We start from the raw sequence: 11886 nt of genomic DNA on the forward strand, positions 1-11886 counted from the left end.
ATCCTTTTTTAGCAACAGAACTGTTACAGATGGTGAGGAATTCCCAGTGTTAGCTAAAGGGCAGGATGGCCAAGAGGAAGACCTGAGAGAGGCTCATAAAGTTTTTCAGAAGTTGAATTTTTACTGCTGCAATGGGAGAGTTGTAATTCATGCAGGTGTGGAAAGGCTGTTGCAGAGGGAGAAAAGAAGCAAGAACAAGGAACAGTGGAAGCTGTCTGTGGTGCTCGGTGTTTCCCTAACAAGCTGTCCTCGTTGGGACAACACAAAATCATTCCTGGATCATGGCAGGGTTTTCCCAGGTCTGACATCAACTTCAGAGATGGTGTACCCTTCCCAGCTACAGCTGAAGAGGGCAGCCCCTTGTAACAGAAAATGATTGCACTCACAGCTGCCAAGCAGATGAAAAGGAGGGCAGTTCCTGGTACTGGTGCCTTCATTTTCCTGGCAGCTAGGGACAAAAACAGAGTGCAAAGTCAGCTTTTTTGCCTGGCCCTGGCTAAGATAGGTTAGGGGAAAAGGAAAAAGCCCTTCTTTGTTCTGGGAAGGGTTGAGAGTCTAATTCTTGCACAAATAAGTTGAATGAAAGAGAAGGTTTTGATTAAAAAATGCTGCCTGCACTCAGCCTCTGTGCTGGTTTAGGATACAGAGGGTCCACCTTGACTTTGTACATGAGCCTGGGGAAGCCTTTATTCTGTCTGGAGCAGCAATAAATGAGGCCTTTGAACCAATCAGGAAGGAATATGCAGTCAAACTCTTAAAATTATGCAAACTGCTTTATTTAATCTGCCTTGTCAAGGCTTGCTCTAAGAGAGTAGTGCTTGAAACTTCCTTTTGACTCTTTGGGTGACACCCATGGCACTGAGTTGCAAGATGCCATGCTGTGGCTTTGGACATAGGGTCCTTCCTCCCGAACCTCTCCTGAATCACAGGACTAGGAGGCTGGAGGACAGGGGTGCAAGGGTGCAGCTAGAGGGTTCAGCCAGTGCGGGCTGCCATGGAGAGGAAAAGCTCCAGGCTCAGCTGCTCCAGCTCAGTCCTCCAGTTTCTGGACAGCAGTTGAAGTGTCCACCTTTGCTGGTGTAGATGGGTTTCTCCAGAGCTCTGCTTCCCTCTGGTGGACGAGCACTCCTGCTGCTGCCCGGGAAGGTGTTTTTGCTGCTGCAGGCAAACAGGAACTGGAACCAGCAGCCACAGAGACCTGTTGCTGGTACCAGTCATTCCTTACTATGGGAGATAAGTGAGCAGCGTGAGGGGTGCTGAGAGAGGAGGGCCAGAACTGCACCGTTGCCATTGCCAGCTCATCCTTCAGCCTTTCTTGCACCACTGAGCACAGCAGCCTCCACCTTGGGCTGTCAGCAGACACATGTGTTTGTGCTTTTTCTTTAATCCAGAATCTATCTACACTTGGCCTCCTTCCCTCTGTGCTGGCTCTCAGAGTTGCCCCCTTTAAACTCTCACTGTGGGGTCCAGCAGGGATGATAGTGCTCGTAGCATAGTTAGCAGAGCTGCTGTCCTGCCAGGTGAAAGGAGCAGCCAGGGTGGAAGGCTGGAGCCACAACACCTAACAGTGACAAGGGGCTGGAAGAGAACCCAGGCATTTCTCCCACATCTGAGCTGCAGCTGTGCAGACCTGGGAGGCTGTGAGGCAGGCAGCAGCACAAGGACAGAAGGCCAGGCACTCACTGCCACCTTCTGGGGTTTGGCTGCAGGGTGCTCATGGCTGGGGGCGACACCAACCCAGGGCTCCCAGGCAAGTTTCAGAAACAGATCTGGGGCTCTCTGTCACTCAGCAGGGTTGGCCTACACCTGGCTGATGCAGCTCAGAAACAAAAGGACAATTCTCTAAGTGATACCAAGTAGTTTATTTTTTTCAGAGGGCCGGGGGAGAAGAGTGGAGGGCTCCTTGTGTCACCCCTGCAGCAGGGATGACCCACACACACACACACACACACACACATGCAGTCAGGGAGGGGCAGGGACCGCAGGCTTGGGCTCCAGCCAGCGGGGCCCAGAGGGGCTGCATTTGAAAGCCACAAAACTTAACTGAGCAGAGGGGTCACTGTGGTAGCAGCAGAGATAAAAAACACAGGGAGGGAGTTCCAGGGCAGGCTGCTGAGCTGAAGAAGAGATGCCCCAAGAAGGGGAATACCACCACTTCCTGGAGGTGTGCACCCAGGTTCCTGTTCCTCCCAGGGAGGACCTGGAGAAGACAGGCCCAGCCTGACGCCTCCTCTTTGGAGATGGCAACGAACAGAAGCAGAGACAGAAGGACATGTAAGGCTGCAGAACCTCGTGTGCCCCAGCTCAGGGCAGCCCTTGAGGCAAGCCTTCCCCAGCAGGCAGTGTTGCCAGTGCCACAGGTGCCAGGGAAGCAGCCCAGGGCCCAGCTCCCTGGGGGAAGGAGAGCCTGCCTAGCCCACCAGCTTGTTCCAAGGGACTCTGCTGAAGAAGGAGTGAGACTTCAGCTTTGTTATGCCGCCTCCTCCAGAGCCCAAGCGTCGTTTGGGGTTGTACTGCAGGAGCTGCAGAGAAAAACAATGGGACAGGAGGATGGGGAGATGGGGACGCTGGAAATGAAACCAGGCTAGACCCTGCCTTTTCCCCAACCCCTAGTGCCATTCTCCCCGCCATCCACCCTAGCCCCTCACCTCAGTGAGCAGCGATGTAGCAGCCAGGCTGAGACCCTCTGGCAGATGCAGCTGGGTGTGAGGCTGAATCCCTGATGGATGGTTTTGGGAGAGTGGCTGCAGGAGGCAGAGGGTGATGGTAAGCAGAGGCACCAAGGAGGGTTGGAGCACCCTGTTCAATCTTCATTGCCACATAACCCCAGCCCTACACAGCAGCATTTAAAAGCCAGGGCCCTTAACACCCAGAGACCACGCACACATGTCTAAAGGAACCTGGCCAAGATCTGAGGTGCCAGCAGGGCAAGGCACCCTCCCAGCCCCACACAGCAGGTAGCCCTTAAGCCTCCTCCTCCCCTGTCCTCCTTGCACAGCTCCTCAGCCTCTTACCACTCCTGTCAGCAACTCATACAGGAGAGAGCCAAAGCTCCAGCAGTCAGCTGCTTCAGTGGGCTCCACGATCCCCCCCACTTCTGCAGAAAGAGACACAGAGGGGTTAGAGCTGGAGGCGGGGAGCACCAGTGACCACACTGTGCTGGGCACATCTCACTGCCTGCAGAAGCCCCCTCTGTCTAATTGGAGCCACTGTGCAGCGAGCTGGAGAAGCCAGGGGACGCATCCCTTACCTGGAGCACTGTACAGCTCTTCCCGTGCCTGGCTGCGGTACTGGGGCTCCACCTCTGTCCACTGGCCAAAGAAGGTGAGACGGACATGGCCTGCAGAGCAGCACCAGAGTCAAAAGCAGAAAGGTTAGGAAAGACTGGGGACTCTGGTCATAGCACAAAGCCAAGCCATATCCCTGCCCCTGGGAGCAGCCAGGGCACTGGGGCCCTGTCATGCCCTGAACACAGAGGAATTGAGCACCCCCTGGCACCACACACCCCTCTGCTGGCCTCCCAGGTGCACAACAGGTGAGACTGCTTAGGCAGGCTCCAAGTTCACAGATCTCAGTGCAGGCTGTGCTGAGGAAAGAAGAAGGTTTTAAGGGGGAAGCGGGGGAGAAAGTTAGCTTTCTCCTTGCACAACTCTCTGCATTTTTCTTTTCTTAAGCAATTTGTAGCTCTCCAATTTGTCCCAGATGTTGCCAGCTGAGCAGGGACTTGCACTGACAGCAAGACCCATGGCTCAGAGGGATGGGACAGCTCCAGAACATCCCCAGCAGGCAGTTACTATAAGCAGGGGAAAACTAACCCACTAGTCCCACTAACCTCAGACACAGTTCAGCTGGTCTCAGCTTCCCCAGGCTGGGATTTCCCAGGCAGTCAACCCCCACGTGGGAGCAGAGGCAATGCATTTCTGTGGCTATGGCCCTTGACTCTCCTGCTGCAGAGCCATCTCTTGTAATAATTACTTGGAAAACCTAAGCAAGATCACACTTCCAATTTCAGAAATACCAAACCTTCCCAGACTCCCACCCTCCTCCAAAGCAAACACAAGAAAGTCCACATCTTCTGGAAATGGGTCAAGCAGCAGTCTCCCAGCTGGGAGACCAATTTCCTCCTCCTTGGGGCAGCAGCATGGGGCATTACCTACCAGCTGTATCAAGCAGCAGGTTCCTGGGGTTGAGGTCCCGGCACAATACACCCTGTTGGTGAAGTCCCTCCAAGGCCAGGAGGATTTCTGCTGCCCACAGCTGCACCTGCTCTTCCTTCACAGCCCATGCTCTCTGGCTGTGCCCATGGGAAGCCAAAGCCCTGCATCGTCCTGATGGTGGCTGTTTGCTGAGGCAGCCACAGGTCAGGCTTGCTCCCCAAGAGGGCTCCCACACAGCTGGGTCAGGCACACTGGGTTTGCCAGAGCTGAACAGGGCAACTCCTGCAGGAAGCTGCCTCTCGCCCAGGGTCAGGAGGGGCTGAGCCTGGGGGGCCTCAGACACTTTCTGAGTTGGCAGCTGCCCTGCCCCTGGCTGGCCCCCTCTCACAGTCTTTGGTACAGGAACAAGCCCCTGGGGAAGCCTGGGGCCTTGTTGGGAGGCTGTTCTCTCAGATATGCAGCCTGTGCTGCTGGTTAGATCATTCCATGGGTAAACAACGAGGCCCTGGCCAGGGCATTTGGCTGACGCTGCTGGAAAATGGTCGACACCACCAGACACAGCCTGTGTCACACTCAGATCCTGTCCTCCAGGTGCAGCCCCACTGCCACCAGCAGGAGCCAGGAGAAGCTGGCAGTGGTTCCCTGAGCCAGTGTCTGTGGGGCCAGAGGACTGCTCCTGAGGGAGTGAGGCATCAGTGTTTCCCAATACTTGGTAGTTCACAGAGCCTGGGAGGCCACTGCCTGTCCAAACAGGGAGGATGGATACTTGGCTGCCACCCTGGGAGTTTCCCACACCATCCTCTGTGCCGTGGTGCTGGAGGGCTTGAATGGTGTTTGAATCGGCACAGTCCTGCTGGACACCGTACTTGGAGCGGAGGTGAGACCACAGTGTCCCCCCTGGAAAGCAGAAAGGAGAACAAGTGATGAGGCAGAAATTATCCCTGGTTCCCCCACTGCTGACATGGCCCATTGAGGGGCCCAGGCCAAGGCCCACACAGTGGGGTTGTGATGGAGCATCATTAATGTCCCCAGCAGCAAAGCTCAAGTCCATGCAGAATGCACCCCTGCCCTACAAGCACACCATGCCCAGTGCCACACTTTCCCTAGGACCTGGCACACCTAAGTCCCATTCCCTCCTCCTTTAGCAGCCCTCTCCCCATTCTACACAGTCTCTTTGATCCCGCCTCTGCCACTTCCATGTCACAGACAAGCAACATATTCACAAATACTCCTGACCCCACTGCCATCCCCACTTCCCCCTGAAAGCCTTTCCTCCCTGTGTGACAGAAATGCCAGAGAGCTCCCACAGCATGGCACAAGGCCATGGGTCAGCAAGGAGCCAGAGCAGCAGGCCCTGGAGCCCACAGCATGTTGCCAGGGCTTCCCAGCCTCACTACATTCAGTGCTGGCTTCTTTCTGCGAACTCATCCTATAGCAATGCACAAGGAGTTGAGCCTGTTCTCCACATCAGCTTCCATTTGTCATTACTGGACTCCAGCTGCTGCTCCCTACACATCCATTCAACCAGCAGAGTAAGTAAGCTCCATGGACAAGCCTCCACCTTGTCATACTTCTTCACCAGGATCTGGGACAGCCTCAAGTAAGCCTCCTCAATGTACCCAAACCCCAGTATGCTCACCACCCTTTAAGCCCTAATTTTCCATTTCCTCTCTTTGGTATGATCTCAAAATCCAGTCTCATGTTTTGTAACCAAAAAACAAGAAGTTTCATAAAGGTCTTGTCAAAAGATGGTTTTGTTCTACAACATTCAGGTGAACTACCTCACTTTGTTTTCCTTCTCCATCACCTTCCTGTTATGGTCAGACAATACCAGCAAAATGAAGAGGTTTTTCTTTCCAAGATGCTGAATCACATAAACTTCATTACCCAAAGGCATGACTGCTCCTCCCATGAGGCACAGTGGCTCATCTCTCTAAAGACTGAGGCTGGTTTCTGTATAACACACCCCTCCACATACACAACTTCTTTCTCCTTGCGAGTCTCCATAGGGCCATTTCTAGGTCACATCCCCAGCCAGTTCTTATCCAACCTCTGCAATTCACAGGTGGACTCTGTTAACTAAGTCTCCAAGCCCTGGTACCCACCACCCTTCTGTGAAGAAGACAGCTTACATTATCACCATAAAAAACGGTCCCAAAACAGGAGGAGAAACATACTTTGGGTTTTAAAGAAAGGACAGTTTGGGATAAACCAGGATGCTTCACAGATGGAAGGCGAGACTGTCCTCACTCACCCTGCACGTGTTCCAGATGGAGGAAGATGGAGTCCTCACTCACATAGTAGCACAACAGCTTGACCATGAAGGGGACCCCATGAGGGATGATGGTCTGTCGTGTACGGGTCTCAACGTGGGATTTGGGGAGGCTCTGAGGAGGGACAGGTAGATGGGTAGAGCATGGTAGGGACTTGGACTCCGTGCAGCCTAGCACCTGGCAGGGCTGGAGGCCAGGCAGAATGTGCCTTCTGCCAAGCCCCATGGCTGCTCCCAGCCCACACATGATGGAGCTCCCCCATCTGCACAAACTTGTGGCTCATACAGCTCTGTCAGTCCCCAGCACCCAGCTGTGAGAAGGCAGAGCTCTGCAAAGCTCTGCCAAGGTAGGGCACTCCCCATCTGCACTGTGGGACCCACAGGGCACAGCTGCTCCAGAGCACTGACTCCTCTGCAACCACCCTGCTCCCTTCAGGGAGGAACCTGCCATCCCAACCCTTTCTCCTCCTCCCCTGGAAATGACGCTTCTCCCTCTCATGCCAGATCCTCCTCGTCCAGTCAATGAAGTACTTCATTGTTAGTTCCAAGGACGCTGAAAAATACTCTAGGACTTGTACTGAGCACCCCTCACAACCTGCTTCAGGGGTTGACTCAGTTGAAGTGTTAAAAGCCAGAGAAATGGATGACCAAGGAGAACCACTTCCCTTCTGATCACAGAGGATGGCTGAGGCAGCCAAAAGAAGATTTTTGAACCATGAACTTCGTCCAGCCTCTGAGAGCTGCTGTTTGTGATCCTCTCACCTGCCCCAGCCATCAGCTTGGACAAGGTGGCCCCAGCCTGGGAGGGAGAAGCAGGCAGATGGAACTGAAAACACCCACCTTGAGTATAAAGGTCTCACCAGTGGCTGGATCCTGGACAATCTGCACCTGGGACAGTACACACAGAAGTGGTCAGAAGAGGTGACCCAACACACAGCCTATAGGAATGACCCAAGGGTCTCAACTCTGGAACTGTAACAAACTCCCACCCAACTGGAAGAGTTTTGTGAGGCTCAGATCCCTATTTTTGAAAGACAAAACACAGGTTATTGCAAGGAGATAGCCATGCAGCCAAGAAGTAGGAATTAAACTAAGAGGTGGCTCCCATGCCAGTTTTACTTCCTTCACACCGAAGGGTTTCACAGTGCTCTTTTTGGGCTCAAACTGGGCCTCAGCAGGACAGGAGGATCACATCTGTCCTGACAAACTGAGATGTGTGAACAGCAGTGCAGAGCAATGTGCCGTGTGTGTGGATACAGTAAGCCTGGCATCTTCACTCCAAGATAGTGAACTTCTAATTAGTTTATTTCCAGACAGTTCAGCTTTTGCTGAAGTCTAGATTACCCACAGGAGTCCACCATTATGCCACCTGGGCATAAAACACAATTCCATATATGGGAAAGAATGAGTGCATAAACCTTCCTGTCAATATCTTAGGAGGTCTGGTAAGCAAAAATGATGGGAACATTGACAGATTTCCCAATCAACTCTTCAAGGGGTCTTGTGTCCTCTCCTATGAATTTTTCTGGGTGGGAATGCTGTAGATGGATACCCCAACATCGCTTGATGGATGTGCTGAGGGCTGGCACCCCCATTCCAGCAGCTAGGACCCTCCAGCTTATGCTCCCTCTGGTGCAGCCCCAGCCTCACCCCCCACCCCCTCCAGGTGAAGTCATTACCTTATCAATCACTCCCACAACCTTGCACCGTCTCAGGTTCTCCACAGCTGAGCTCAGTGTCCTGATGGGCCGGAAGCGCAGGCTGCTGTAGCCCTGCAAGGTGTAAGAGAAGAGGATGTAGGACCTAGGAATGCTGTTGTTCACTACAGTGGGTGAAAAAGGCCCCTGCATTTTCCAGAGGAGGCAGCAATACTGCCCAGCTAGTCAACATGTAAAGAAAACACTCCAATGGCCATGATTCATTTCTAACATCAGCTGGACCATTTTCTTGGCCAACCCCTGGATTTCTATATTTTCTAGGGAAAGCTTGCACTTGCAGCAGATGTAAAAATCACACCAAAATTTGAAGCTAGACCTGGACTGTTTCAACATTAAGGGGATCTGTGTGGAAGGTAGTTGTCTTTCTCCCTGCATTCTTCCCTCTAGGCTCTGACCTTGCCCTGCCTCACTCCCCTCTCCCTTCTTTAACCACCTCCTTCCCACAATGCAGAAAGCAGCCACGGTCTTTGGTTTCCATACAGATGGGAAGAGGACATTTCTAACATTTGACAGGGGGTTCCCTGCAGGCTTCAGTCTCCATAAAAATGTCCATAACCCACTATGGCGGCAGCAAGCTAAGCATACACACTTTGGAGGGTGGGGTCCTGGAAGCACCCTGGGCAGCCTGGGCCCACCTCAGCTCCTTTATCCAGGCAGGGAGAAGACCTGCCAGCTCCCTTGCAGCCACTGGCAGGCCAGGACCCTCGGCAGCTCCATGTGCCTGCCGTTTTCTCCACACATCTTAGCGTGGTATCTGGCAGAGGCAGACAAGGAGGACCACTGGGGCTGCTTTATCTGCGTGTCCCCATCCCCGCCCCGTTTCCCGGTGCCACAGAACCGCCGCCATCCCCCCGCGCGGCCCCCCGCCAGCCCCTCACCGTGGCAGCGGTGCTGCCGCCCCCCGCCGCCCGCTGCAGGTGGCAATTGAAGATTTCCTCGGCGCGCCGCAGGTACTGGGTGATCTTCCGCTTCACGGCCTCCCGCCGCTCCTTGTTGGGGTCAACTGCAGCCGGTGCAAAGGGTGGCTGTGAAGGGCCTGGCTTGGCCCCGAAGGACTGGCCACAGTCCCCAGGGGATGCCCCAGCCCTCTGGCCCTCCTCCCGGTAGGGACGCATTCCCTGCAGAGATGCCCCAGTGCCCTCAACACACCCCCTAGCGGGATTTTCCCGTCCCCTTGTTATTCTCCCTGCAGGGATACCTTGGCCCCTCACGGGACTCCCGGTATGAATGCCCCGGTGCCCCGGCTGGCGTCCCCGGAGGGATGCCCCGGTCCGCTGCCCCCGGGAGGCCGCACACACCCTGCACGCCGCGGAGCAGCACGTCCACGCCGTTCTGGTAGTGGTTGAAGGCCTCCTCGTAGTCCTCGCTGACGTCCCGCTCCAGCGCCAGCCGCAGCTGCCGCGCCGCCTCCACCAGGTAATCCCGGCGCCCGCCGCCCTCGGGCCCCGCGGGCGCCACGCGGCCCCGCAGCTGCCCCAGGTAGACGCGGGCCTGCGCCAGCGCCCGGGAGCAGGGCTCGGCCTCCGCCCGGCTCATGGCCCCGCCGGGACACCGGCAGCGCGGCTGCGCGCTCCGCCGGGGAGCGACGCACGGCCCGGCCCCTCCGCTTACCCGCGGGGCCCCCCGGCACAGCCCCCGGCCCCGCCGAGCCGCGCCCGGGCAGCGCCGCCGCCAGCATCCCCCGGCGCCGCCGGGCGGAGCGGCAGGGGCGCGGCAGGGGCGGGCGGTGCTGATTGGCCGCGGATGAGATCATCATCATCATCACCATCATCATCATCGCCCCCCGCGGGATGCGTGCCCGGGTCCCCCCGCCGGGGTCCCGCCCCGGCCCCAGGCAGGCGCTCCACCTCCCCGTTAACGCGCTGCGAGGTGAGCGCCGTCGCTCCACTTGTTTTATTATCATCCTTATTCACCATTAATTGCCCTTAATTAACCAAGCTCCCGTTCATTAAATTGTGTCTTCGCGGCCGTGTTTCCTTCCTCCCATAACGCGTAACTAGCTGTGTTTTAATTAGCCTTTGTTGCTGCCGTCCACCCGACAGGTGCACCCCTTCCAGCAGCTCCTCGCTGCCACAGTTACCATGGTGAGTATCTTGACACTTCATCATGGCCAGCCCAGGGTACCCCTGGCTCTTCCCGTTTCCTCTTTCAAGTGGGTGCCGTTGGCCCTGACACTGAGTTTCGGCCAGCCCTTCTACCAGCTCTTGCAGACTCTTTGGGTTTTACCAACTTATTCCAAATGTACAGCACAGGAAACATCAGCACAAGTGCATTAAGGTGCAGCAAAGTGACAGCGTAATCGAGATCCCGGCTGGTGGTTAACAAATGTTTTGTACGGGAAAAATAATCAGTCTTTGGCTTATCCTAGAAACATGTATTCCTGCCCTCCTGGCCTGGCTTTTTCTTGAACCAGGAGTGCTCAAGTGGTTACTACCAACTGGCCGGCTGGTTTGCTGTGTCTGTGGGGTGGTTGGTCCCAGATTAAATAAGTGCCTAACCACTGGCATGGCAGGGGACCTGCAAGGGGAGAAGAGCTGGAATGAAAGCTGAGGGATACCCTTGGAAAAACTGTGCTGATTGTCTGGGAAGAGGGCGGCCCCTGCATCTTTGTCCGTCCCTTGCTAACCTATGTGCATGTCCCACTACAACAGGAAATGATCCTAAGATGGGGGTTTTCATTCTCTCAGGAGCTGGCCCTGTGCTGTGCCATCACAGCCCCTCCAGCCTGGTCAGTCACTGTGTCCAGCCCCTGCTGGACCTGGTACTTGCTGTGGGACTGGCAGAGGGGGCACCCCTTTGTGGCTGACCTGTGGTTACCCTGCATGCACACACTTGTAGGCGATCTCCCTGGGCTCGGGTGCCCTGGGCAGCTCCTTTGCACAGCCCAGCCTGTTAACAACAGCACAGGACAGTAAAGCCTATGCCCACAGCTCAGCTCAGCATCCAGCACCAAACACTGTCTCTTACAAAGACCATTTCTTTGGGAGTATGAAAGTATTAACTGTGCCTCAGAGGGCAGGTCTAGGAGGATGCAAAGCCATCTGCTTTGTAAGACAACTCATTGCCCAAACACAATCAGTGTGCTTGGTTCTTTGGTTTCTCCTCAAAACACTTCCAGGTTCCTTTTCCAGCCTCTGCCTAACAAAGACGAATTTTTCCTGCCCAGCCTATTTACACCCCACAGTCTCTGTGGTCTTTTAATTTCCACCAGAGACTGGAGGCTCTTTCTTGAAATGAAAAGTCTGAGCAGGCAAGAAGTGAAGGACAGCCAGGGATGAGAGCAGGGGTGCTGCTGGCACAACTCACCTGCCTGGCTTCAGCAGATCTGTGTGGGCCTGGAGAGGACAGAGCACAGGAAAACCACAACATCCAGCACAATGTATCTGTGGAGTGGTTTGGATATTGAGGTGATGGTGGCAGAGAGATGTGTGAACAGGAGTCACCAGGAGGGTACAAAACTTGGTTAAGTTCTTCACTGAACATCTCTGGAGTGGCCAGAGGAGCGTGAGCCAAAGGAATCAGCAGGAAGTACCTCAAGGATGCTCCTGTGAGGAAAAGCCTTGCAAGGGAAGAAGACTTGTACCAGCCCTGAGGCACAACTGCCTTTACCTGTGGGCTTCCAGGTTTCCATGTCAGTGCTAGACAGAGTACCTTAAATGTGGGGATTACTTTTGGATTAACCTGTTGAAGAGCTTGTGGTCCTTGTTGGGAAGTGGGAACTGCCAAAGCAGAACCAGCA

The 11886-nt window shown here is 55.0% G+C and overlaps 1 protein-coding gene across 1 annotated transcript; it reads right to left on the reverse strand.

Moving 5' to 3' along the window:
- Positions 1-1843: 1843 nt before the first annotated feature.
- On the reverse strand, positions 1844-9683 carry RPS6KL1 (ribosomal protein S6 kinase like 1). Its single transcript, XM_030950044.1, has 10 exons — positions 9446-9683; positions 9026-9150; positions 8109-8201; positions 7270-7317; positions 6412-6544; positions 4158-5054; positions 3251-3340; positions 3015-3097; positions 2649-2744; positions 1844-2522 (listed from the first exon to the last, which is right to left on the reverse strand). Exons 1-10 carry the CDS (start codon positions 9681-9683, stop codon positions 2412-2414), a joined length of 1914 nt encoding a protein of 637 aa, XP_030805904.1. The 3' UTR covers positions 1844-2411.
- Positions 9684-11886: the final 2203 nt, after the last annotated feature.

The sequence above is a fragment of the Camarhynchus parvulus genome, chromosome 5, assembly GCF_901933205.1.
Source record: "Camarhynchus parvulus chromosome 5, STF_HiC, whole genome shotgun sequence".
Taxonomy (NCBI): Eukaryota; Metazoa; Chordata; class Aves; order Passeriformes; family Thraupidae; genus Camarhynchus; species Camarhynchus parvulus.

Excerpts from the sequence above, each read along its gene's own strand:
- RPS6KL1 (XM_030950044.1), bottom strand. The coding sequence starts at position 9,683 with ATGAGCCGGGCGGAGGCCGAGCCCTGCTCCCGGGCGCTGGCGCAGGCC. Across the intron at positions 9,151-9,445 it reads GCTGCTCCGCGGCGTGCAGG|TTGACCCCAACAAGGAGCGG; the intron begins GTGTGTGCGGCC and ends CACCGGCTGCAG. Across the intron at positions 3,098-3,250 it reads AGAGCTGTACAGTGCTCCAG|AAGTGGGGGGGATCGTGGAG; the intron begins GTAAGGGATGCG and ends CTCTTTCTGCAG.